The sequence below is a fragment of the Phyllostomus hastatus genome, unplaced genomic scaffold (genome assembly GCF_019186645.2).
Source record: "Phyllostomus hastatus isolate PE091 unplaced genomic scaffold, TTU_PhHast_1.1 phas_contig_148, whole genome shotgun sequence".
Lineage (NCBI taxonomy): Eukaryota > Metazoa > Chordata > Mammalia > Chiroptera > Phyllostomidae > Phyllostomus > Phyllostomus hastatus.
In genome coordinates this window covers 4,104,235-4,131,450 of record NW_025333607.1, presented here as the reverse complement: position 1 = coordinate 4,131,450, position 27,216 = coordinate 4,104,235, and the positions used below count along the sequence as shown (strand labels likewise).

Sequence of the window (27,216 nt, the reverse complement as noted above, 5' to 3'; positions counted from 1 at the left end):
TCCCTGGCTCTGACCCACCCGCGGTTCCCAGACTGGGGGCCACGGCCACTTCTCTTCTTTTAGTTGAACTTGTTCTTGAGCTGACTGCAGGCGACAATACAGACATCCCGGGCCTTATACACGGTCCGGTTCCCCCATGGTAGCGCCAGGTAGGACAGGTAGTAAACGGGCAGGGAGGAGGAGGAACAGTGTCCCCCACTGACTCAGCAGCCCGGAGCCCGGTCTGATGAGAGTGCCGGGAGACATCCGGACATCACGAGCAGGGACAGCGCAGGAGCAGGGGAGTCCTGGAGACTCTGTGCTGGGAAAGGGGGCCTCTGTGGCAACTTCGCTGACTTAGACAAAGAGCCGTTGCTGGCTGAGGAAGCCTCCGTAGCTGCACGTTATTCCCCAGGTTTAGAAGGGGGGGAGGAGGGGCACCTGGAGGCTGACTCAGGGGTATACAACCCCTGAACCCCCACAGCCGGCGCACTCGGGTTACCCGGGTGCCCGCCTGTAGCCTCGGCTCCGGTGTGTAGAACGCACTCACTAACACACTCACAACCTTCCCTCCCCCACACGCGGGGCGCCCAGACCAGCCAGGTGCCCGCCTGCAGCTTCAGGCTCATCTGCGCTTCCCAGACACGCCTGCCGTCTCGTTCCCAGTGCGCCTGCGTCTCCCACTTGAATCTGTCTGTTGACAGCGACCCAAGCATTGAGGAACAAGCTCGGGTGGGTGCAGTGGGGGGCGGGGGCGGGGGGGGGGTTGCTCCTGGCTGGGGCCTCCCCCTGCCACCCCGCTCCCCGCTCTGTAACGGAAACACTGGCAGACCGCAGCACAACAGCACCACCAGAACAGCGACGTCACCCAGCCCCCGGTGCCATGGCAGCTTCCCCGGTTTCATTTGTAGTTGTGTGTGTGTGCACGCGCGCACATGTGTGTGCACTGGGCTTGTGCTACGTCCCCTACCGTGTCACCACGTGTGAGTCCGTGTAGCCACCACCTCAGTCAGGACACTGCACAGCCCCCACCCCTGGGGTCCCTCCTGTGCCCTTTCTGACCTCACCGCCTCCCTCCCACACCCCTCCCTCACAGCTACTTTTGGTGCAACTGGCAGTGTTTTGAAAAATATTTAAATTTTATTTTTCAATTTTTTGAAAAATGTCTGAATTTTAATCTGTCGAGTTTAGCCACAGGAACAGGACCTGGTTACCTAGGCAGAAACAGACCCTCCTCACAGAACCTCAGGAAGCACAGGAGGAGCAGACTTGCGGCTCTCAGCTGAGCCACCAGGAGCTATGCCACAAACCAGCTGCACCCCTCTCACGATCAAGAGCCTCCAGCATCGCCCACGCCAGGCCGGGCCTCCCGCCATCCACACAAGCCCAGTGCTGCGCCTGTGTCTCTGCCCACGAAGCTCGGACACCAGGACCCCAGCTGGGCCGCCTCCACGGAACACACACCCCCACGACTGCCTTCCAAAGGCCACTCAGGTGCACGTCACCTGAAGGCCTGGCTGCAGGAGCACTGACAGACAGAGGTGGTGGCTCTCCAGCCCAACAGCCCAGGGCTCCCCAGCCCCAGCGCGGCCCCAGCGGCAGCCGGTGCCGTCCATCTGTGCACTGCAGGCCTTGCAGCCTCCCCTTCTCGGAGAGCACGCGGTGCTGCCGTATACTCAGTCAGTACTCGGCACCCGTGCAGATCACGTAACAGGGAACTGAAGGAATGCCGTCCAAGCACCGGGGTACGTCCCTATGCACCCCCCCCCTCCGATTTCTCACCAGTCTTCACAATCTTAATCCTCAGTCTGGGCTTTATTCTGCTCTCCTCCGCTTTCCTCACCTCCTTCCCCCGTCCCAGGGTCCCAGCCAGGCCACCCGACATTTAGCTGTTGGGCCCCCACCCTCCCCTTGGCCATGACAGTGTCCTGAACTCTCCTTGTAGTGACGTGCATCAGGTCTGGGGCAGAGGTCAGGGATTGTGCAGACTGGCCCCTGACTGGGCTGGGGTGATAATTCCACGGGGGCCATGGTGGTGTGGGAGGGGACCACCGACGCCATCTTCCTCACGTCCCATTGAGGGGACCCGCCATCAGCGGGACTGATCACTGTGGCAGGCCCCACCGTGCAGTCTCTGCCCCTGACACCCGCCCTCCACTCGCTGGAAGCAGGCCCCCAGGGCGGCCCTCACTGGCGGTGGGGTCCACTCCCGGTCCTGGAGGGCGGGGCGCCTGCGTGAATTACTTGAATTCTGCACAGGAGGTTTGTCGTCTCTGGTTTATCTATGCACTGACCCTCCATTTATTCTTACCAGTATGGACCTGCAGATGCTGACTTGACACTCTGGGTGGTAAGCCAGTGTCACTTCACTTACTGTGCTGCTCAAGCTGTTTCAGTCTTAGCCATTGGGAACCTATCCCAGATGTGTGTCTGTGTGTGTCGGTGTGTGTCCTTGTGTACACATGTGTCTGCATGTGTGTGGAAAGCGTTTCCTGACTTTCTGGCACTATAAGATGCTCCAACTTTATCTTCTGTATTTTCTGCCCCAGTTCTAGAATCTGCCATTTCTCCAAGGAGCCCGGTTCCTTCTAAGAGAGAATGGTGTTAGAAACCAACACCTGGGCGCTGGGTACGTATTACCTGTTAAGTGAAGAAAACCCACAGCCATCCTCGGTCGGGAGGACAGCCCTGTCACCATGGCACCCACCCCGGGGATGCCCGTGCTGCCCAGCCCAGCCGTCAGGGTCCTGCTCAGCCACAGCGGCGCCTCCTGTGCTGGCTGACAGGCTCCCCCACCGGGCGGCTGCCTGGCCACCACAAGCAGGGCGTCGTGGGTGCCCTTCTCCCCTAATTTCCCAAGCGCACGCAGGACCCTGACCTCTGCCCTGTGGGACAGCAGGGGGGAAGCTCATCTGACCGCTCCACAGGGCTCATGCACACACAGGCTGAGTGACGAAGGACACCCTGTGAAGAAGACGGGAAGCCCTCCGTGACTGCTTCCAGGAAGTCTCGGGACAAAAACGCAGCCACCAAGCGACAGCGGTCTGCACGGATTGGACATGGAGGCCAAGCGACAGCAGTCTGCACGGATTGGACATGGAGGCCAAGCGACAGCGGTCTGCACGGATTGGACACGGAGGCTCACAGCGTGAAAGAGCTCGGTCTTCACTGCGGTATCTCGGTTTGGGTTTTGTTTTTCCCAGAAGATGTTGAAATTGAGATGATTCTATTCCATTCATCAGCGTTCCTTTTTTGGATGTTTTGAAAATTAAAAATAAACCTAAAATATCTAATATACGGCCAGCACAGAAAGGACCTAACTGAAGACTGCCACGTTGTTCACACCAGATCTGACCGGACCTCTCCCAAAATGGGCCCGTTGTCAGCATCCATCTGAGCTGACCCCGAGCTCTTAATCCCCGCCCCCCACACGCCACCGGCCGTAATGCAGTGCGCCTGTCACCTCTCTCAACAGACTGTGAGCAAGGTTTTTTCTGCGCATGTTTAAAACGGGAAGTAACATTTAATGTTACCGGGTGCTAGAGCTTTCTTGAAACCGACACACGGCCATCGGGCGGACAGACACCGTAGGGAGCCATCAAGTTTACGACTACCGAGACTTCAGAGGTTAACAGGTGGGGCGGCAAAGGGTCCGCTTAGGACTGAGGAAACAGGCTAACAACTACATTTGACTGTTACCACTGCTGAAAGACAAGAACACACTGAGGAATTCTAGGAAACCATTTTCCCCTACATTTTTACTTCACTTTCAACACTAAACAATACTTCTTATTTCACACACCAAGTTTCTCCTAAAGCTTACCACAGATCTGTCTTCTCCACAGATGCAACAACCCAGAATCTACCTGGAAATCTCATTGGCAAGGTTTCCTAAATTCTTCACAGTTGCCACAGTGACTAACCGGAATTGGCTAGGATCTCTGCTTCCCTGGGAGCCCATTGAAGAGACTGTCCGGAACCTGGGAAGGGCATGGCCTTCACACTCCCAGATGGGGGTCATTTTCATCAGCCGTCAGTCACCCAACAGCTCTCAGTACTTTGACCATAAGTTCCCCTGTACGAGTGTTTGTTAAGTAACTATGCCAGTCAAAAAACAGCGAAATGCAATAGGAGAAGTCCTATTTAAATAGTCATAGTCAAATACTTGTATAAAATGAACAGCAGTATCACTAAAAATTGCCCTTGAAGGAGTCTGGTGATGTGCTATGTCCCTCGGTGCTTACGTGTGCGAGCTGCACCATCTCACTGTGGGTTCACGTCTAAGTGTGTGCACACTGGGGGGGGGGGGGGGAGGGAAGGGAGAAAGGGAGAAACTGAAAAAAACATAAGGAATGCTCCACATTTACAAAAATTAGTTCAAATATACAAAATTCTATTTTGACAGTCAAGTTTAAACTCTTCTTACAATTTAAACTCACCTTTTCTGGGATGTTTTCAGTAATGATGTCGAAATGTGACAAAACTGATAAGAATGTACAAATGCTTGTTTTCAGGTGCTCTTCCCCCTGGAAACAATCAGACACACAGAACAGTCATTCAAGGCTCACTGTGGTCCGGCCGACCCACTCCCAGCCGTAGCCGCAGCCCGCTGGGGATATGGGATTAACAGCAAAGACAGAAAAGTTAACTCCCCAGAGCCAAACACCTACATACACAGCGACCAGCAGACACAACAAGGCACTAACCAGCCTCCTGTGAGGGGAGGGGTGTGGTCGGGACACCTCCCTCCAGGAGAGGGGAGGACAGCAGGATGAGAGAGAATGGCCAGAGGGGAGTGGAGGGGGGGGCAGCAAGAACAGGTGGCACGTGAGCCACACAGAGACACAGACGTGAGTGGGAGGCGAAGGCAGCAACCTGGGGAACTCTGGGGACAGGGCTCGGACCTCAAGGGGGCCTCATGGATAACTTTGAGAAGACATGAGGAAAACCTTCGTGAGAGCATTCAAGTGGAATTCAGAAACCTTCTAAAACAGTCATGTGGGATGAACCCCTGACGGATGCCACACACACTGGGGAGACTCGGACAGGGCAGCTCAGGGTGCGGGGAGGGGGTGGGGAAGCCCAGCATGCACGTTGGACACTCGGGAAGCCTGAGTGTGACCGTGATGGGGTGGTGAGAGCCGCAGGGAGAATTCAGTGTGAGCCCCATGAACAGAGGACGGGACGTGCGTGTGTTTAGTGGACCAACCTCTGCCCCTGCAGTCTGGGAGCCGCCATGCCCCCATTCGCTCCTGTTTTCCAGCTCCTGATTCTGCGGCATCCTGGCAGCACCCAGGTGGCGTTCCAGGCCCTCTGGGAGCTGCAGACCGCCTCCGCCCCCACTGCTGGTCCACGTTCCCTCTTTGACTCACTGGGCCGAAAATGCTGCATTTCCTTACAGTGAACCACCCTGACTGATGCCCACAGTAAAAGGTCTGAAGAGGACCTACAAGGTCTGAAAGCTCTTTGTGAAAAGGGGGGACAGATGGCCAGATCACTGGGGACACGAGAGGTGGGGAGGCTCCGGAGTCCAGAGTCACCCCAATCCCCTGGAAAACAGACAGGAGAGGCGAGGTTAACGAAGCTGCAGGTCTGAGAAGCGCTGCAAGAAAGACGGACGGGATACTGCTCTCCATTCACGGACACGGAGGGGAGAGGAAGAGCCAGGAGAGGAAGCCTGGGCGTGAAAAGGAACCTGCTTCTGCACAAGTGACGTGCGAACACTCTACCTGACTTTCACGACTGGGGGTGAGGTGGCTCCTGGAGCCTGGGAGAATGAAGGTCGACAGGAACGGGCCAGCTGAGGGAGGGAAATCGCCATCGTTCCACTGTACGTGGATGAAGCTGACTCTGCGAAGATGATGACCCTGGGGATGCTGAGCTGGCAGAGACGGGCTGACAAGCACAAGGGGCGCAGGAAGAGCAGCTCAGAGCTGAATGATGATGAATAAGATAAAACCAAGACAGAAAGCAAGCGTGAAAGGGCCAGAGACGGCCGGCGTCCCAAGCGGGGCAGAGGCACACCGCGGTGACAGCCAGCTGTGGGCGGCTGCTGGGACGAGGCAGGTGAAGCGGACGGAGAGAGGCCCTCTGCTCTGCTGCTGCTCAGGAGGCCCTCAGAGCACAGGCTCGGAGGACGCCACGGACCCCAGTGGCTTCAGGAGAGCAAGAAAGGAGGGCAAAGACCACTGGTCCTCAAAGCTCAATTGTGCAGGAATGGACACCTGGACAGTGGCTGGAAGCAGAAGAATTCGTCAGATTAAGAGTGAAGATTTCAGAGGAAAGCCAGTGAAGGAAATGCAAACACTGTTCCTTCCCCTGAAACCGGAAGGAAGAAACAGAAAAGGAGATACGCACAGAGTTGAAGGTCACAAAGGGAGCACGGACTTGGGACCACTGGGCTAGTGCTTAGAAACAATTCGTTATTTGTCCAGAAGCCTACACTGTAAACTCCATCACTAATCTTAGTATCCACTCCTTAAAAATGATTTCTAGAACACACCCATTTCTCTCAATTCCTAATAACAAAAGCCTTTTCCATCCTTCTTTTGTTAGAATGGAAGAGCTCTCGAAACCACGGCGGTGCGCTCAGGCTGTGCCAGGGATTTCCGTCTCCTACATCAGTTCAAATCTTGCAAAACCCAATTTAGGAGTCAATACATTGGACACAGGATAATTGATAGTCAAAAACAACTAATTAGAGCAAAACAAATCTCCCAGCACAGCCAGCATCTTGCTTGATTTTAAAAAATATGAAAAATCTCTACTTACATAAGAAAAGCAATCCCAGAACTTCGGAAGAAATTGAGGGAACTTGTGAAGGATCAATATAATGATCCATTCTATATAATACTTTATGGATGCCTGGTTATTGCTGAAGCCGGCCTGGAAAATCTTGTCAATGATTCTATTCAAGAAATTCTGGGAAAAATAAAATTCAGAAGTTAAATTGTGTTATGGTTATTGTTTTAAATTTATTTTCACTGAGATATAATTTACATATAATACTGTATAAATTTAAGGGATAAAAATGCTGATTTGATACATTTACATGTCACGATAATACAGCCACCGTGGCATTAGCTAATAATGCCTCTATCACGTCGCATAATGGCCATTTCTTTTTTGTGGTGGGAACAATTAAGATCCAATCTCTTAGCAACTTTGAAAATGGTTATTACTTTTAATTTAAAAAATAGTCACCGTTAAAAAAACAGCTTGAAGTTTTATTATAAGGAAGTATTGAATCTACCGCTCTGCAAACAACGACCCTAATACCCGTGGACTGATATATGGTGACGAGACTCTTTTACTGAGTCCTGCATGTTTTACTCGGACATCTGTTCTGTGAGAAAGGTTTTTATCCTCTGTATTTTTACAGGGAAAAGGAAAGATTCAGAAAGTTAAACACCTGTCCCAAGGCTACGTATCTAGTGCACAGCAGCAGTCAGGGTCAGCTCAAGATGCACCACAATGGATGCCCCGCCAGGTAACTGGGACCCCAGGTCGCCAGAGCTGGCAGGGGGCAGACCAGCCTGGGAGAGGCAGAGCTGGGCCTCCTGGGTTTCCTGGACTGACTCCTCCCACCCCTCCTCTCCCACCCACACAGCCTCCCCAGCTCCCGCCCTGCACGACTCCAAAATCCTCCTCCCACCTGGCACAGTGCTCAGAAATCACACTTCTATCTGGGCAACTGACCGTCTGTAAGTAGCAGGCAAAAAGCGTTATCTCCTCATATGAGCACACAAAAACATTTATTATGTATACTTGTTTATTTTAAAGGAGAAAAACTCATCTTGAAAGAATTTCCCATCAGTAGCAAAGGAGCAGAAGAGCCCGTTTCGAGCCCCCACGGCAGTAGCATAAAGCGGAGCGTGACTTTAGGCTCGACTTGGCTGGGATTCCACCTGCACCGGCTGTGCCTCCGGTTTCCAGGGGACGCGCCCTGTGGTTTCCAGACTGCAGATGAGTCTCGGCTACGGACGGTGTGGAACACTCACACTCCCAGCCAGCTTGGCTGGTGCAAATTAGGAGGAGTTAAGTATTTAGATTTTCTAATCAAGTGCCATATGAAATGTTAAACACTTGCAGTGCTCCATTAAAACACTGAAAGAAAAAATACTCAGTGGGGCCAGGTAAACCAGGGTCTAACTTATTTCTGCAATACCTAATTGCCTTAGTATGCTTTCTGTTAGGAAAAAAGTTCTGAATGGCTTCAATTTTAAGCACTGAAGTATAAATTTTAAGCAGATTACTTTCTCCATTTTAAAATAGTACGTGACATTGTCTACTAAATAGTTTATTCACGTGGAAACATGCTTAAAGGTACAAATATAATAAATACTATACCTGATCAAATCTGGGGAAAAGGACCAGCAGAATCTGCCACACTCGGTTTTTCACTCTGTGTTGTTGAGAATTCACATAGTATCGAGTCCTAGACGTAGACGCCAGCTCATCCTGGGGGCAGGGGAGGGAGTTTATATTAAATCACTCATTGGATTTGTCATTCATGAACACCAAATCCATGACAACTTCACACTCAGAAGGTCAAACTGGCACCAGAGACTGTCGTCCTCCAAAAGGCAAAAAGGAGCATAAGAGAGTCAATTCTTTAGTTTTCAAAAAAGTGCATGTAGTTGCTGAACTTACCTGCTTTTAAAATTAGAAAAGGAACTATATAACTGCGGTATGAAAGTCTTCGGAAAGACACTTTATTCCGTTGTGGCCATTTAAGGGGGCCATGGGGCCATGCCGTGGGACAAGACGGAGGTATTGGACAAGTCTCTCAAGGCACCAATAGACACTTCTCCTTTTATGCCCCTTCCTCTCAGGTAAGTTCAAAACAGGCATCTGCCATTGGATGAGAACGCCAGGAAGAGAGCGCCTTGGGAAGCAAGCGGACAGGCGCTGCCTTCGCCAGGAGGAGAGCGGCAGTCGCGGGCCTCCGGCACTAGCAGAGCTCACGCCCGCGCATGCGCTCTGCCTGGTGGGGTCCCCACTGCAGTCACTTCTACGCGTCCTTCAGGAAACCAGCGAAACGCCGCTTCCTCTGAGACAGCACTCCTGACACCCACCGCGCAAAGGAGGACATTTTGGCGTAAAAATACCTCCTGGGTTTCATGTAACAAAGCTGACCAATGCATGGTGAACACTGCATTTCAGTGCAGGTGACTCAGTGGGTCGCACGATCACCAGTTACTTCCGGCGTCAGGCGCTGCGCCTGCCTCGTGTACTTGACTTCACCGCACTCTCTTCTCCCAGCCTTACTGAACCCGCCCCTCAGACACTGTCCTGCTCATTTACAAGTGCCTTTGCAGACTCAAAAACACTGTTCGCATTATGCCAGCTCCTGCATTATATCACCTTTCCACTCTACGGTTTCCATAAAAGAATGCAAGGATACATCACTCTAAATCCAACTGGTTTTGACTGGTTCTGGAAGGTACCCAGAGGGAAGTTCAGATAGTACAGGGAAAACATGCTTGTTCTCCGAACCACGCCTGAGTTGGACAACTACTCACCAACCTTTAACTAAAAATATGGAACATAAATCTCATTTTTTTCCTGATCAAAATATTTAGAAATACAAATTTCATCACCATAAAGAGCAAATGTTGGATTTTGACTTAACTATACAACAAAGATACTTTAAAGTAAAGAAAAAAAGCATATTTACTTTATCTAATAGCTTGATTGCAAGATCCTCCACGAACAGTTTATGAGACATGTCAGCGCCATCTAATAAACACAGGAACTTGACAGCACAAATTCTGACATAATGGTCCTCTCTTTGGGTACTAGAAGTATAAAATGATAGACCAGGTTAATACATTTTCAAAACAGAAAAATACCTCAAATATTAGTTTCAAAATATCAAAACCTTCCAAAGTTTTCTAAAATTAAGTAGGCCCATAATTAATGCAATGCTTGTTAATTCAGTACAGACATTAGAAGATAACGAATCTATCGAAAGGACGGCCTGTGCAGAAAGTCTGAACGGGCACGAATTCACCCAGATTTCTGGAAAAACCACTGTCGCACAGCTGACCCTGGGCTACTGATACCTTATCAGTGGACAAAACAGGCCTGCGCTCAAGGGGCTATTCCTGAGCCAGGACCATGGACAGCTCCACTCCCCCATGGGGCAAGGGGGCAAGACCCCGCCTCCAGCGCCCCATTGGCCACACTACAAATGCACGTCCTCTGTGTGAGGGCCCTGTTCAGGACATGTGCTCTCAGCATCCCAGTGTTTTCAGTATGCAGATGTGGAAAGATAAAGTAAGTGAACTTCCAAAGCTCACCGTAACTGCTATAACGTAAGCAAATGTCATTTTACTTTAACAACAAAACACTTCCCTAGTGGAAATTGAAGTTATTTTGGAACCATCAACTAAAAAAAATTCACTTTTGTTGCTACACTAAACTGGTAAAGGAAAAAAAGAACAATTTAAAAAATTAACAATGAAAATATATAATTTAATTTTTTTAAAGATTTTCTTTTCTTTTTATTTTTAGAGAGGGGGAAGGGAAGAGGAAAGAGAGGGAAAGAAACATCAATGTGTGAGAGAAACATTGATCAGTTGCCTCTCACACAACCCCAAATGGGGACCTGGCCTGCAACCCAGGCATGTGCCCTGACCAGGAATTGAACCAGTGACCTTTCAGTTCACAGGCCAGCATTCAATCCACTGAGCCACACCAGCCAGGAGAAAAAACGTATATATACATATATATTTTTAATGTATATTCTTAATGAAGGATGGAAGATAAAACATATTGGAATAATAAACACTGTGATAACTGTACACAACTATCATTTGTTGTCCTAAACTCTAAAATCAAAGTGAATAATACAACACCATCTTCTTTATAAACACCTAAACACACAGATTTTTAAGAAGTTATTTATTTATTTCTTTTTAGAGAGAGGCGAAGGGACAGAGAAAGAGGGGGAGAGAAACATAAGTGTAAGAAAAAAACATTGATCAGTTGCTTCTTGTACAAGTTCCAACTAGGGACCAAACCCACACCTCAGGCATGTGCCCTGACTGGGAATCAAACCCATGCCCTTTCACTTTGTGGGACAACGCCCAACAAACTGAGCCACACAGGTCAGGGCTAGACACCCAGATTTTTTAAAAACTATGTTAAAAAAATAAAACTTGCCCTGCTGGGTGGCTCAGTTGATTGGAGCATCATCTGTACACCAAAAGGTTATGGGTTCGATTCCCAGTCAGGGCACATACCTAGTTGTGGGTTCAATCCCCAACCAGGACATGTACAGGAGGCAGTTGATCAATGTTTCTCTCTCTCTCTCTCTCTCTTTCTCTCTCACTCCCTTCCTCATTCTTTAAAATCGATGGGCACATCCTTGGGTGGGGATTAAAAAATAATAATAAAAGTTTTTAAAAAGCTATTTTGATGATCTTCAGAAGCATTAACTTGGGGATTAGATGAATAGTTGTATCCCAGAAACCAAAATTTTAGGGTTTGTTCCAAGAATGATGTTATTTTTGTATAACCACTTTGACTTGTTATATGGTGACTTTTAGCCAAAAAAAAGAATAAAATGTGTGTTGATAATTACCCTCCAAGCCAAACAAAGAGGAACAGGGGTTTTTATGTTCCCCGTAGTCCTTTCCTTGTTTATGCTGGGCTCTGCACTCTAAATTTTTTAAAGTTTATCAAATCTTAGCAAATAGTGACAGATCTGAAGGAAATATATCAGTGGAATATAATTTTCTAACACACTTTTGAAGGCTCATTCAGTGTCTTACAATAGTAAACACTTATAAAGTTTAGCAAATGCAGAAAGGTTTCCACACAATGGCCAACTCCGAATGCCCCACTTCTGACAAGACGTGGGACCCCCGTAGCACTTACTTTTCAATGACAACGTTTGCTGCACAATCGTGTCCGAGATTTTCTATGAAGGTCTGGACGTCCTGAATGAGTCTGTCCGTAAAAAACATTTGACAAACACAACAGGTTTTAGACAGAAAAAAAAAAATTAAGACCCAACTTTAAAGTTAACTAGTACTTTATATTCTGCTCATTGAAAGCCCCAAAAGAAAAGCAACTCCACCCACATAGGTGCTCACTACGAGCTAGGACAGGCGGAAAGGACAGCGCCTTTACCTCTGATCGCGCCTGAACACAGTTCCGAACACACAAGCCTCAAGGACCAGCTCGCCGTAGTGTTTGGCAGTTGACAGAGACCCAGGGGACACCTCTGAAGCAGGAGCCACCCAAGACCGGCAGCAGTGAGTTATCAGGGTGTTGAAGACTCCGGTTTTTACAGCAGACATCTCAATCATCTTGTACATAATCTGGAAGGGAAAGCAATGGTCAGTGCAGCCTTTAACTGAGTGAGTTTTTTCCCCCCCCCAAAAAAATTACTGCTGCAGAAAACTGCCATGTGAGTGGCTTCAAATGATAGTTTTTAATATAAGTGTGAATACGGTCTGCGAAATTAAAAATCCTCATTATTAGAATTTTGCAAGGTGCTCAGTGGTCCCAGACTGTGAATTTCCACGTCTCCACAGCAACCACACCTGACTGGCACTGATGTTCATCCAGAGCGCTCCCGGAGAAGCCGCAGTCCGCACAGAACGGAGGGAAGGAAGCAGTTTCGGTCTCTGCGCTTTGTCAGTGGCCTCCCTTCCCGAGGCAGCAAAGACCTCGGCCTGTGAGTGTGTGCTGGGCCTCAGGAGAGGGCGGAGAGAGGCGGCGGGGACGGTAGGGTCAGAAAGGGCGTGCGTCCACTTGCCCCTCAGGTAAAGGCACAGGTGGGTTCCGAAGCTTGACGTCATTCCGTCGTGCTGTGTTCCCCACTACGGGGATCAGCGGTCATCAGCGCAAATGCCTCTGGAACCCAGAAGGGCCCCGTGATCGGGTTCCGTTTGCAGAAACGTGTCTCATATGCAGAAAGCAACGGCACAGATGCAGTGACCAAAGGCACCTGGCATTCACCCTCAGTGTCCAGAGGGCGTGAGGGACGGTGTGGACTGGAGAGGGGATGGGCCAGTGCATGGGCTGCCCCTGCTCGACGCCGGGGGGGCTGCTGTCACACAGGAATGACTGGGGCTGCCAGACCATCCCATTTTCCAAGATTTTCATGTATGTTCACCAATTCTGAAAAGCTGGCAACTCACTCCAGATTTTAAACATGGTATATGAACCAAACAGCATACATTCGTGGGGCAGACGTGGCTCATGGGCCCCCGTCTGACCTGCTCTTTGCCAGCTAGGGTTTCCTCATTCTTACAACATTGAAGAAGGTTCAAATGTTCACTGACTGAATAGACAACAACAAATCTAATGCGCAGTTACAAACATAATCCTTCTTCCTCATGTGCTACGAGGCCCCACAAATTACAAAGAAAACCACTTTTTAAATTAAATGCATTAGGTGGCATTGGTTAATAAGATTACATAGGTTTCAAGTGTGTTTTTTATCTAAAGCAGCAGAATTCATAGAAACAGAAAGGAGAAGGGTTACCAGGGGAGGGGAAGCGGGAGAGGTTAATGGATACAGTGTTTCAGCCCCCCAAGATGAAAAAGTTCTGGAGATCCGTCACAACAATGCGAATATACTTAACCTTCCTCAACAGACGTAAGTATAGGTAAAATGATAAATTTTACATTGTGTTTTTTACCCCAATTAAAAGAAAGTTACCTCTTTTATTTTGAAATACGCCTGGCCCTTGATTTTTGCAGCGATGGTAAGAACTTTGGCATCAAAAACAAACTGAACAAAAGCTTTTAAACTAGACCAGAATATCAGCTGAGTGTTGCTTAAAGAACATAGAACCTTCCACGCCATGTCGAAAGCCTCTATGCAGAGCAATTCGGAGGAGGCCAGAAGCTGGTAGAAAAAAGAGAGACAGAAATACATAACTAACGTTTAATTTCAGAAACTGACTCCCCCCGCTACAGTTATTTCTTAATTCACAGCTCACTGTGCCTCACCTGGGGAACCAAAAGCTTCATGCAGTGGAACACAGGTAAGACCTGGTCGGAGGGAAGGATGGTGAGGGCTTCTAGCGCGGACTGCAGCGTCCTCGCGGGCATCTGGACGGCAGGCAGGACGGGCTCCGGGGGGCCACCCTCTGAGGGCGGCGGGAGGGTGTGGTACTTTTTCAACAGAAAGGAGAGGCAGACCCACTGGTCATGAATATACTGTGCAGCTATTTTCCCCCATCCTTGGGAAGACGACGATTCTTCAAAGTCACTGAAACGAAAAGAAAGTCACTGCCCGCGCTTCCTCGGTCCGTCTCCACTTCCTCTGCACGAGCGCACTACCCTTTCACGGGGACGAGTGAGCAGACACTGTCAAACACCCGTCTACCAGGACACAGAGAAACCACAGGAACTGCGATTTTTTCTAACCACCCTAAAAGCAGGTACTCTCACTCACTTTACACGACTCACTAAGAACTGAATGCGGAAAGTCCATGGGTTTCCAGTAGGGGGACGAGTAACGTGGTGACACGGGATCACCCTGAATGGAGCCTCGCCCCCAATTTCCACAGCCCTGTCCTCAGAGTCACACGGTCCCCTCGGGGACCGGAACAAGGATGGACGCCCAGCGCGAGCAGCGGGGATGCCTCCCGGGGACACGCTGCACTCCGGGGGGCACACACCTGCTCTGCTCCTCCAGGCACGGCTTCAGCAGCATCTGATTGAGCGGGAGGGAGGCCAGGAACCTCTCCGCGGGCCCAGCATCCGGCGGGTCTGGCTGCAGGTCCAGCTGCAGCTCCGGCTTCTGGTCTGTGACCTTGCACACCGTGGCCAAGGCCGCCATGCTGACCACCCTCTGCACCTGCCTCCCCAGTGTCGGCTCCTGGGGAGGGAACACAGCACCGTGTGTACCAGGAGCCGGTCTCAGCGGGCCAGGACCAGAGCCGCCCACCACCCACAACAATCCCTGCCCTCCCTTCCCTCCTGCTCCTGAACAGCAGAGGGAACAAGGGAGATCCAGCGCACACCATGTGGTCTGGCGCGCCTCCACAGACTGGTGAACGGAAGCATCCACAGCGGCAGCTGACACCCAGCGGGGCAGAGGAGACAGATCTCCTCCCTGGCAGGTGGGTGCCCAGGGCAGCACCTGACAGACCCCCACCAGTCTGAGAGTTCGGACTCTCCGCCGCTTCCTACTCAACTACCCCTCTGGACCCAAGAGCCCCATGGTGAGTCTCACTGTAACTGCTTGGCTGAAGTATGTTCTAAAAAGGCTCCAGGCACATGTGCACGTAACCCCTTCAATGAGCTGCACGCTGCTTTGGAAGTGGCACGGCACGGCCGTCAAGGGCTGGACTCAGGAACCGCATGGCCGAGGTCTGGCTCCTGCTCTGCACTTAGGACCAGCGTGACTGTGGACACGCCTCACGCAGTGTGTTCCCCCTGAAACGCAGCAGCACAGAGCCCGCCACCAGGGCCACCATGGAGGCTAAGTAATGGGGTGTTTCACATGGAGCACCCGGGGTTCTTCATGGAGGAGCACAGAGGGGGAAACCAGGACCGCCCGGCTCCCCGCTCGGGGAAAGTCAGCCACCTGCAACCACGAGGCAGGAGCGCGGGCAGACACAGCCGCTGCGCCCAGACCGCAGCGGCCCTCCTGACACTGCCAGCAGTGACGTGCGCCAGAAGGAACCGCCGACCCCTGACCCCACAGGTTCCCTCGCCCCCCAGAACATGGCATGTATCTCTACGAGTTTTACACAGCAACACGGTCAACACACAGAATGCAATTTACTGTTGCTTTGGCACCACCGTGGTCCCTGTTAACCTTCACGTAACTCCATGAATGACTACGGAAAGCAAGCCCGCCTTCAGAATTACTGTGCGTGGTCCACGGTTTGGGCCTTTCCTGTCTCTGATGTGCTAACCTGTGCTAGCCGGGATGCTATCATTTTCAGGGCAGTTCTTCAAAACTTCCAATTAGGTGACTAGAGCAATCACACAGTTTCATTATTTTAATTAGCAGCCCAGAGTCAACTATGATTCAGGCAAACTTCAGCCAGCACTTACCCTGTGCTCGGTAAAAACAGCCCACGTTCCCTGAAGACTCTCTACGTCCCAGGCGCTGTGCCAGCATGCACCAGCTGGCTCGAAGTCTCCCCTCAACCCTGTACCCTCCCATGTGGCTGTGGTGCATGGGGCCCAGGGAGGTTCCGTCACGTCCCCGAGGTCACCCAGCTGGCGAGGACAAAGCCGGGATGCACCCCAGGGAAGTCTAAACTCCAAAGCCTGTGCTCACGGCCACTAGGCCTTATTACATCATGTTTAAGAAAGGCTTCTGTGCTCTGAAATCTGGTGCAGAAGACGCAGACACATGAGTCCCTCCACGAACAAGTGGACGGAAGTAAACACCATAACGGAGGCATAAGCAGCAGCAGGAAAAGGCAGGAAAGAAAGTGTGAGGCCCTGACCCAAGAAGGCCTCCGGGCAAACGTGGCCCGAGTTGGGCCCGCCGGCTGCTGGCAGGCGCACACTGGAGGGAGGACGCTCTCAGGGAAAGGACGGGGCAGGGCGGCACGTGCCTGTGGCCTGTGACACTCTGCCTGGTGGCCCAGAGGGACGCGGCCCAGAGGAAGGCAGCAGACGACACAGTCAGACCAGGAGGCCGAGAGCCGGGCTGGGGGCTCAGGACCCCAGGCCCATGAGTGTGGACACACAAAGGCCCCTCCCTGCTGCCTGAGCAGGACCTAGTGCGGACCCCCTTCCGAGATCTGCACGGCGTCAAGACTGAAGCCGGCACACTGTTGTCGGATATCTAACACGACGGGTGTCCCGATCCTCATCCAAGACGATGAGCGAGGGATACTATATTACAGACTAGGTTTCAGCAGATGCTTTTTATATCAGAATACTGTGTGGTCATCAAATACGCCTTGTCCCACAGAACTACAAACCCCGGATCACAGAGCAGTACCTGTCCGCCGTCTGTGTCTTGAAGATGCCGAACGCACGCGGTTTTCAAAGGAGAAACCACTCTCCAGACGGGGTTGCCTCTCTTCCACCCCGCCTCCCGGTGGAGACCTGTGAGCTCCGTGAAGGCCTGCAGGTACAAGCGGCCACGGTCCAGGTCGGGAACCTAAGGGAGACGAGAAGACGCTGAACGAGCAGGGCCCGTGAGGTTCACCAGCCGCCAGAGCCCAGACAGGAGACCATTCGTTTCCAGGCACTAAAACCGCACATCGATGAGAGAAAGACGCGTTCCACCCGAGGAGCCTTTCGTCCACTCCCCGTGAGGGCAGGTCCTCCCTCTCTGTGCGTCCACACGGACCTGCCTTCTGCACGGCCACCTCACAAACCGAGAGCGACTGTCCGGCTCCCACCTGGGCTGAGGCCCGGGAAGGCAGACACTATGTTCCCCCGATCCCTGCCCCCAAGGCTAACACGGCGTCAGTAAGGTGATGAGGCTTCCTCTGCTCCAGGCAGGTCGCCACACTCCCCTCTCACAGGGAAGGTTCGGGGAGGCCAAACAGCTTACCTGGCACCTCAGAGCCAGCCAGGGGGGGGGGGGGGCCACAGAACCAACCGCAGGTCTCGTTGAGCCCAGGCCCCCAGCAGACCTGGGTTCAGAACAGCTCTCCCACTCACCAGCTCTGTGCCCGACCGCAGCCACCTAAGCTCCCTAGCCCTCGGCTCCTCGTCCATACGACAGGGAGGGGCACATCTATCCATCACTGGGTTCTTGAAAGAACTGAAAGTATGCTAAATGGACCATCATGGGGTAGCTGTTATTAGGCCCTAATGATTATTACTATCCCAATTACTATACCCTCGGTGACCATCTATGGCACACAGCAAGCACATACTTCCTGAATGTACCAGTTTTCACTGAGCGGCCACGTGTGCCAGGCACTCTGCCAAGGGCAAGGACAGTGCCGGGGTCCCTACGGTTTGGGCGCCAGCAGCTGGTTGGGTGACAGCATGCGGACTGCGAGGGGCACCCGGAGAAGCTCCCGGAGGAATGACAGGGGTCCACGGTGAATGCCTAGGTGTGAGAAATTCGACTTGCATTTTCTTTTTTTTGTTTGTTTGTCTTACTTTTTTAATGTAGAACTCCCAGTTCTTTAAAAAAAAATTTAATGCACTCGCTAACATCTGAGCACAGCTTATTCGGAACACATCCACTGGTGAGTTGGATCCATGTTGAGTTTTCAACAGCAAGAGGCTGAGCGGGCGGGAAGGTCAGGAGAGGGCCGGGGAGGAGGCAGAGACAGGCGGGTCCCTGGCCAAAGGGAAGCTGGGGCTACATACAGACGGGTCTCGGGGACAGACCGCAGGGGAGAGAGCGTGGGCTTGGAAGCAGCTGTGGAAACTGAGACACCGCTCGAACCGCGGCCCCTCCGTGAGAGCAGGAGCGGGAGGTGTGGGCGGAGAGGCTGCTGTGGAACTCCGAGCGACCCAGAGGATGCACGTGATCAGGGAGCCCAACCCCTCATGTGCTGAAGGGGGCGTATGTCCAGACAACTTTAAACTACCAAACACCGAGTGTATTTTTTAACATCTTTGCTTCTAAAAGATGAGATCACATTAACCTTTTCATTTTTGAAGTTATTTTTAGCTTCCAATTCCAAACAAACAGAAACACTTACACTATATCACGGGCACAATGGGGTTTGTTTTACTTCTTTTGTGTACGTCTAAAAATTTCCATAATCAAGATGTAACAATACTGACAACAAAGTGACACTGGGGCAAAGTAAACAAGTTACCGTTTTGTTTTAGTTAAAAATAAACACGCCCCACCACAGCTTTCATTTCCTCAAACACTCCTCACTCAGAGGGTCTTTTCTTCATGGTTCCTTGCCTTCCTGTCATAACACCTCAGGTCTTTCAGGATAAAACCTGTCTTTTTATATGTTCACACATGCTTATCAGCTATTAAACAGATGCACTTAATTGGGTATTCTGATAAAAGCTGTTAGAATAAGTATATTTTCTAACATTATTGACAATGATTCTAATTGCTTCAACATTGCTCCCTAGGGAACTCAACGAAAAAAGACAATTAAGAATTCCATTTCTGTAAGACTTGGCATTTTAAAGACATTTTTGGATAAAGGGACAAACTTCACTTTTTTCACACGGCCCAGAAAGAGGGGGCGGTGTGGAGAGAGCAGAGCCTGAGAGAATGGCCTGCCCACCCAGCACCCTCTGATCTCCGGCCGCTGGTTCCCGCCCGGAGGCATCTCAGAGTCCCTTGCGGGGCTCTGCGAACGCAGATGTGGCGATGCCGGCCCGCCCGCACCTGCCGGGTCCGAGTCTGGACCTCGGCACCAACGTGCCTCTGTGCTCCGTGCTGCCCGCAGGCCTGGCGCAAGGGCCTCCGCAGACCCAGGCAGAGAGGGGCAGCCCCCACCGTGTGGGGAGGAAGTGGAGGCTCACTGAGCGACCGCACTTTCCCAAAGCCAGGGTCACCACCCGCAGGGACCAGCACTAGAGGCTGCACGGCTCCTACTGCCCGCATCCTGGGCCGGCTCTCAAGGAACTGCCTGTCGCAGTCGGTCCTTCTCCGCTGAAACGCAGTGGCTGGGCCCGCGCTCCCCGCAGCAGCCACAGAGGTGCGAGACCACCCCCCACCCGCCGCCCCATGAATACTCACGCTGCTCAGCTCACTCATGGCAAGTCTCCTGAGGACGAACTGGGAGATGCTCTCGGCCGCGGCCGCCACGAGGTCCTGGAGGAGCGGAGACACCTCGTCTGTGCGGAGAGAAGTGCAACGGGGCGAGTCAGGGGCGCTCTGGTGCGAGGCACGCCCGTCTGTCTTGGAAGGCACAACCATGGGAAGCACACGGGTTGGTCATGCACCGAAAATGGGTTCTGAAGATACAACAGTCGTGAGCACTGTGGGAGGCTGCCCTTACCCTGAGAACCCCGTGGGAGCCGGCGGGGTGGGCCGCAGACCAGCCCACGAGGTGTCTGAAGCACAGTTTACAGACTGGACGGGTCAAACGCGCCGGCGGTGAGACAGCAGTGGCCTGAGAGCTGGGGGTTTCCTGGCCTCCGCAGGCGGGGCCCAGGGGGTCCTGAAAGTGGGGGCACGACGGCCAGAGCAGGACAGGTGCACCACAAGGACGCAGACAGCGAGTGGTCCGGAGGCCCACGGAGGGGAGGTGCACAGGAGACTGACTGGCCCCAGGACCGCAGGCTGCCGAGGCCCCTGGCTCCTCCACAGGCCGGCCCGGGTGGAGCAGGCAGGGCTCCGGGCAGACGGACGCACTGCCAGGGCTCCGAAAACAGGCTGCAGGGAACCCACAGCTGTGGAAGCTGGGCCGGAACCGAGGCCTCACCCCAGCCAGGCTGCCCGGGTGCTGAACAAAATGCCAGCACGCCCTGGAGGATTTATGCCAGACCCGGAGTCTCATCACAGAGCGCTCAGGATCCCCAGACACGCCCGCCGAGCCGGCGAGAGAGCGGGAAGCGTCGGCAACGCCCGGGAGAGACCGTCTACAAATGGCACCTCGGAGGCGCCGTTCATGCCAGAACAACGTGACCCAGACTTTAAAGCGGCTGTGTGTAGGAACGCTTCAATAGTCAGCCAAGAACACTCTTGAAATGAATGAAAAAATAGAAAGTTTCAGCAAAGAAACAGAAGTTCAGCATGAAAAGCAAACAGAAATTTTGTCATTGAAAAGTATAACAACTGAAATTAAAAACAAAAAAAACACCTCACTCAATGGGATCAACCACAGGAAGGGGATGCAAGAGAAAAGTCGGCGAACTTGAAAACAGATCCGTGAAATATGCGATCTGAACAACAGGCGGAAAAAGTGATTAAAAAATAAGCAGAGCCTGGGAGACCTGTGGGGTCGTCACAAAGGTCCAGCACCCATGTTCTGCGAGTCCCGGAGGAGAGCAGGCTGGTGCTGAGAAAAGAGCTGAGTGAAAAAACTGGCTGAACACTGTCCAAATTCAAGTTCGGGAAACCTAAACATCAGTAAGCACAAAGAAAGTCGTGCCCAGACACAGTTTAACCAACGTGCTAAAAACTAAGTACAAAGAAACACTCTTGAAAGCAGAGGAAGCAGCACAGCGCTCCAGGGATGAGACAGCAGGGGGCCGGAAGCAAACCGAACATCTTTGCACTGCAGAAGAAAAAGATCTAAAAAATGCAGTGTTATGTTCAGTGAAAATATTCTTCAGAAGGGAGACAAAGACATTCTCAGACGAAGGAAAACTAAGAGCATTCATCGCCAACAAGCCTGTTGTAAGAGAAATGCTACGAGGTGTGTGTGTGTTAGTTTTTAAACAAAACAGATGTGACATCAGACAAACACAGGAACAGGGAAATGGACACAGAGCAGAAGGCCCATCAATCAACAGGTCAGTGGAGCAAGCTCTTCTCCTAAGTTCTTTGAAATCTGTTCAATGGTTGAAAGCAAAACCTCTAACACTGTCGGGTGGCGTTTTCAACAGATGCAGACATAAGACAACTGTAACAGTGGGCGGGGATAAAGGACCTGCATTCACTTCAGGTGGTAAAATGTGAATTCTACCTACACGTGAAAAGTTGGATATGCACAGTGTAGAGAAAATGAGCAGAACACAAGAAATAAAATGGCAGGCCTAGACCCAACCATACAGCAATTAGGTTAAATGCAAACAGTCTACACCCACAAACACAAACAACAAAGACTGTCAGAAAGGACGGAAAATCACGCCCCAACTATATGCCGTCTGAAGCACGCGCTTGAAATAGAATGATCTAAATACAATAACAATAAAAGGCGAGAACAAATACACTGGGCAACTTCTAACCAAAGTGGGAGCGGTCCTATTACTCTCAGGCCAAGTGTCACTCAGAGAAAGTCACCAGGGACAAAAAGGGACACCACGTGGTGACAGCATGCAGCCCCGCACGGGGACACCCCTGACGACAGGAAGCAAAACTGGCGAAACTGAAGGAGGAGAAGACAAATCCCAAAGTACAGCTGGAGATGGCGACGTCCCCCTCTCGGTACAGAAAGAGAAAACAGGAACTCCACTGGGATGTAAACCAGAAAACCCCGTGAAACTCTGGGTACACGTGGCGTTTACAGAGTCCCCCACCCAGCCGCAGCAGCAGCACACGTGCTCTTTTCAAACAACACGGAACTTGCACCCAGAGACCCTGCCGTAGGCCATCACACCAGCCTCCGTGACTTTTTAAGGACTGAAATTGTGCAACACCTGCTCTCTAACTACAGTGGAATTAACAACCAATAATTGAGAAATAAATGCCAGCCCTGGCTGGTGTGGCTCAGTGGATTGAGTGCCAGCTTGTGAATCAAAGGGTTGCCGATTTGATTCCCAGTCAGGGCACAAAAGTTGGGTTGCAGGCCAGGTCCCCAGTAGGGGGCGCACGAGTGCAACCACACATTGATGTTTCTCTCTTTTTCTCCTTCCTCCCCTTCCCCTCTGTCTAAAAATAAATAAAATCTTTTTTAAAAATAAATAAATAAAAATTTAAAAGGGGCATTATTTGTGCCAGACCCTGTATAGTTGGCTGTGCTTATTAACTTGGTTCTATCAATCAAAATAAAATGGAATGACAAAATGAAAAAAAAAGAAAGAAAGATGAATGCCAACGCGACACCTTGCCCAGGATAACAGCGAAAAGGTATCTCACTTAAACTATCCAAAACAGAACTTCTCATCTTTTCTCCAAAACCTCCTCTGACTCCAGTCTTCTATCTTGGGTCCCCCTTCGTGCCCTCAGAATGAGAACACACCCTGGGGAGACTCACCCCCCACCCACCCCCAGGAGACACACAGACGGGGTCCACACGGCACTGTGAGCAGCAGCAACCCACTGAGCACCGCCCCACGTCCTGCAACAACAGGACAGGGCAGCACCGCGCTGTCACCGCGCAACGGCGGCTACGCAACTGGAATAACAAAGTCGAAGACAGGACCCGGAGGAATCTCAGAAACGCGCGAGGTGAAGAAAGTTACAGAAGACTGCTTCCATGAAGTGCCATTTCTGTCAAGGTCACACGCAGCAGAACGAGACAACACAGTGTTGAAACCTATAGATCTGGTGAAGCCACTTTTTAAAGAGCACAGAAGCGATACAGAGAAAAGCCAAAACGAGACGGCGAAAGCAGCAAACGGAGGAGTAACAGGGAACTCTGTTCTTAGGTTGGGCAGTGAGTTCCCAGGTGTTTACTTTACATCATAACATGTACAACCGGCTGTGACTCAAACATCGCAACAGCTTTCCAGGAGGCGTCACGACCCAGTCCTCCGCCTGGAGGTGCTGAGCCTGGTCACACAGGCAAGGCAGGGTGGGCAGTAACTCTGGCAAACGCTGTCACAGAGCTTGCACCCCTTGCCAATGCAGAAGGATAAAAGAAAGAGGGTTTTTAAAGGACGGTTACTGCTCAGCCACTTATGTGAGGTCCCTGGAGGAGGCAAGGCCATAAATACAGAACTGCAATTGGGGGGGGGGGGGCCTGCGTTGGGGGGGCCGGGGGAGAAATGGGGAGTTCCTGGTAAATGGCAGAGTCGGTCCTGCACGGCGACGAGCCCTCTGTGGGTGGAGGGTGGTGAGGGCAGCAGAGCAGTGTGCGAGCTCAAGGCCACGGACCTGCAGGCTTGACGAGTAAGAGGGTCCGATTTGTTATGTTTATTCACCACAAAAAATAATAAACACACACACACACAAAATGCATATCAAATGAACCCAAATTTATGCTGCTACGGAATGGAATATCTTGTAAGAAGTCACCGTTCTCCATACAGCATTTGTTTCTGCAACCATTATCAAGTATATCAGAACTCAGAAACTAGTTTTACTACTTCATAAGCTCATGTTAAAATCTGCCCTCATCAATAGTATCCTCGGGTGTAAACTAATACCAATGTTTCTCCAGAATTTCTTTAAATTTTAAATGTCTTCAACCCCAAATGAAATGGGTCGGGAAGGACTGGAATCAAGGTTTCCCCACCACCACGCTCCTCCGTGACACCTGCCACGTTCTCAGCCGCTGGCTGACGCACCCCTTAGTGCCAGGAGGGAGGGAAGGGCCCGACACTTCTGCGGACACTTCCCACAGGGAGCGTCTTCTCCTCAGAAGGTGCCCAGAGTTCAGCATATTTAAAAATAACACGGCTGTCCCCCTCACCCTTTAGCTTACTTTCTGCAACAGCCTAGTGGCAATTAGAAATGCATCTTGCTTAAACATACATGAAAGAATGATCATTTCCAATGGTCTAAAAATCAATGAGCAAGCATAAATTTTAAAAAATAACAGCAAACGAAATCACATTCTAAAATCTACAGTAACCCACAGATGTACGCCCTGGACTGCCAGCTCCTTGGGGGCAGAACTCTGCTCCTCCCCAGCTGTGTCCCAGGCACACCTGCTGAAAGCATGAAATGGCCTGTTTGTTTTAAAAGGTCAGGAACTTCCTTTCGTTCTCAATGCCAACTGCACACCAAGCGGGGCCTGGAGAAGCCACCCCTCCTCACCGTCTGGGGCTCGGGGACCTCTCGGCGTGCTGGTGCGCAGGAGCATCACCAGCAGCTGCAGGCACCTGTCGGCTTTCAGCACCGGCATGTAGGCGTTGGTGCCCAGCTTCCCAAGGGCATCCAGGAGAGGGTCCAAGAACATCCTCAACACGTTCTGCGTCCTCCGCTTCTCACTAGCCATGGAAAAACATAGCCACATTAAGCATTTCTAAAGGAGAAAGAAATTATTTCCCAACCATAGTTTGTGGGGCTGGTAACTGATGGACTCAGTGGGACAGAATCACCCTGATGGATGATCCGAACACCCGATGCCTCACAGGACTGACGCCCCTCCCGGCTGCATGCGGACCCTGCGGCCTGTGCTCGCTCTCCCGGGGAGAGGAGCGTGTCGCCAGGCGGAGGCACAGGGGACAGCGTGCACACGCAGCTCTGCACACACATGTGAAGGAACGTCCTCTACCCGTTTCACCCATGCATTAAAGTGCCAGGACCCCGCCTCCACATTTCAGTATCAAACAAAAACAAATGCAGCCCTGGCAGGCGTAGCTCAGTGGATTGAGCATGGGCTGCGAACCAAAGTGTCGCAGGTTCAGTTCCCAGTCAGGGCACATGCCTAGGTTGCAGGCCACGGCCCCCAGCAACTGCACATTGATGTTTCTCTCTCTCTCTCTTTCTCCCTCCCTTCCCTCTCTAAAAAAATAAATAAATAAAATCTTTTAAAAAAAGAACTGAAAGAAACTTTTAATAAAAACAAATGCTAGTCAAGGAGATGAGACGTGTTAATGAAAAAATATATAAAGAATTAAGGATTTACAGAAAACTGTTATGACCAACTTTAGCACTAAAACTGCCCAGAAGAGATGTGACATGAATCAAACTAACTGCGTGTCCTGCGAACGCAGGGCCCAAGGAAGCTGCTCTTCACAACGATTATAACCGGAGAGAACCGACCCACTCACATTCTCAAAGTATAAGTGAGGCTGTTTTATCTTTATTCCCTTTTTTAATTACACCTTTTACAAGGGAATTAAATCCAGTGAATTTCTTCACCTAATCTTACGCTAGGATCTTACAACCTATTTTTCTAATATTCTTGTATAAAACCAGTAATTATTGTATAGCTTTTTTAACCATCTCTAATAATTAAACTTGCATGTTTCAATTAATAGTTGACTATTAATTTACTGTTAATTTATAACTAATTTGTTGCCAATGTCCAGTTCCCTCCTTTCATACAACACACTGTGGTCAATCCCATGCCAGCCGTGGAAAAGTCTGAACACCCAGCATGAATCTGAGCAGCCCGTTTTCTTTCTTGGAAGCTTTGTTTCCAGGTTCAGAAGCGCTCACCTGTACTGCGTCTTCATTCCCTCCACGTCCACAGCCAGCAGGACCATCAGGGCGACGAGCCTGGCTTCAGCCCAGTCGGGCATCCAGCAGGTCTCTGCCGCTGCGGGAAGGACAGTCGGGGTTGAGAAGCGTGAGCAACACCCTCACAGAGGCTTCGGACACAGGCGGACGGTGAAAGGAATGGGTCTCACCGATATTAAGTTTTTACAGAAATGCAGCTGTGACGGAACGGCTCACGGCCACACACACTTAAAATGACCACTGGGCTGGGTGTGGCGGCTGAGAAAGAGAGAGACAGGTCAGGGAGCCGAGCTGTCCCCGACAGAGGAGGGACAGGCAGGTCAGCGGCCCCCGGCAGAGAGTGGGCCCCACTGCAGGGAGCGGAAGGGTGTCCGAGAGCTGGGGCCGGGGGGCGGGAATGACCAAGATGAGGCCACGGAGACAGGTGGAATGACAAGGGGCTCTGTGGGCTTTGGAAGGGATGTCTGTCTTCACCCTACGGGCAAGAGGAAGACGCAAGGGCGCCGGGAGTGGGCAGGCACACCGTGCTCTCCTGCACGTCACAGGTGGCAAGGCTTTTACAAACTGCAGGCCTACGTAGGTGAGTCTGCCGGCGCCATTTTCCAACAGCACCTGCTCCCTGTGTCTCTCTGCCACGTTCTGGTCATTCTTGCAATGTTTCCAACTCTTTTGTCGCGACCTGTGATCGGGGGTCTCTGACATCACTACTGTAACTGGGGGCACAACAACTGCACCCATGGAAGGCGGCAAACTCACTCCCTGAATGCTGTGTGTTCTGACTGCCCCGCTGCTAGCCCCCGTCCCGGGGGCTCCCCGCTCCCTGGGACACATTCTGAAACTGGGCCAACGAATAACCCTGCACGGGCTTCTACGTGCTCAGGTGCAGGGAGGTCACAAGTCTCTCGTGTTAAATCAAAGCGAGAGTTGGCCGAGCTGAGTGAGGAAGGCACGTTGAAGCTGAGATGGGCCACAAGCTACGCCTCTTGGGCCAAATACTTGGCCAAGTTGTACATGGAAAGGAAAAGTTCTTGAAGGTGCCACCCCAGTGAGCACACAAACGGTAAAGCAAAAGAGCCTTATGGCTGACATGGAGAAAGCACTGGTCTGGATGGAAGATCAAGCCCGCCACAGCATTCCCATGAGCCAGAGCCTAACCCGGAGCGAGTCTCAGCTCCTCAGTGCCGCGAGGGCTGAAGAGGGAGGCAGCTGCAGAAGAGGAGTCTGGAGCTGGCCCAGGTAGGCCCCCAGGTTCCAACACAACAAGCAGTCTCTGGACCATCAAAGCACGAGGTGAAGCAGCAAGTGCAGATATGGAAGCTGCAGCGAGTTCTCCAGAAGATCTAGTAAGATAATTAGTGACGGCGGCTGCACTAAACACAACAGAGTTTTGATGC

The 27,216-nt window shown here is 51.5% G+C and overlaps 1 protein-coding gene across 2 annotated transcripts in view; it reads right to left on the bottom strand.

Annotated features, from left to right (window-relative positions):
* TARBP1 (TAR (HIV-1) RNA binding protein 1) overlaps positions 1-27,216 on the bottom strand; it is a 64,737-nt gene that overhangs the window by 15,704 nt on the left and 21,817 nt on the right. For both annotated transcript variants that reach the window (XM_045860419.1, XM_045860425.1), the window contains exons 11-23: positions 25,802-25,901; positions 24,452-24,624; positions 19,601-19,698; positions 16,919-17,080; positions 14,628-14,827; positions 13,954-14,215; positions 13,661-13,849; positions 12,121-12,311; positions 11,866-11,937; positions 9,659-9,779; positions 8,329-8,439; positions 6,751-6,900; positions 4,419-4,505 (exon numbers count right to left, since the gene is read on the bottom strand). In XM_045860419.1, the coding sequence (XP_045716375.1) occupies positions 4,419-4,505; positions 6,751-6,900; positions 8,329-8,439; positions 9,659-9,779; positions 11,866-11,937; positions 12,121-12,311; positions 13,661-13,849; positions 13,954-14,215; positions 14,628-14,827; positions 16,919-17,080; positions 19,601-19,698; positions 24,452-24,624; positions 25,802-25,901 (1,916 nt within the window). The remainder of the gene's footprint in view (positions 1-4,418; positions 4,506-6,750; positions 6,901-8,328; positions 8,440-9,658; positions 9,780-11,865; positions 11,938-12,120; positions 12,312-13,660; positions 13,850-13,953; positions 14,216-14,627; positions 14,828-16,918; positions 17,081-19,600; positions 19,699-24,451; positions 24,625-25,801; positions 25,902-27,216) is intronic.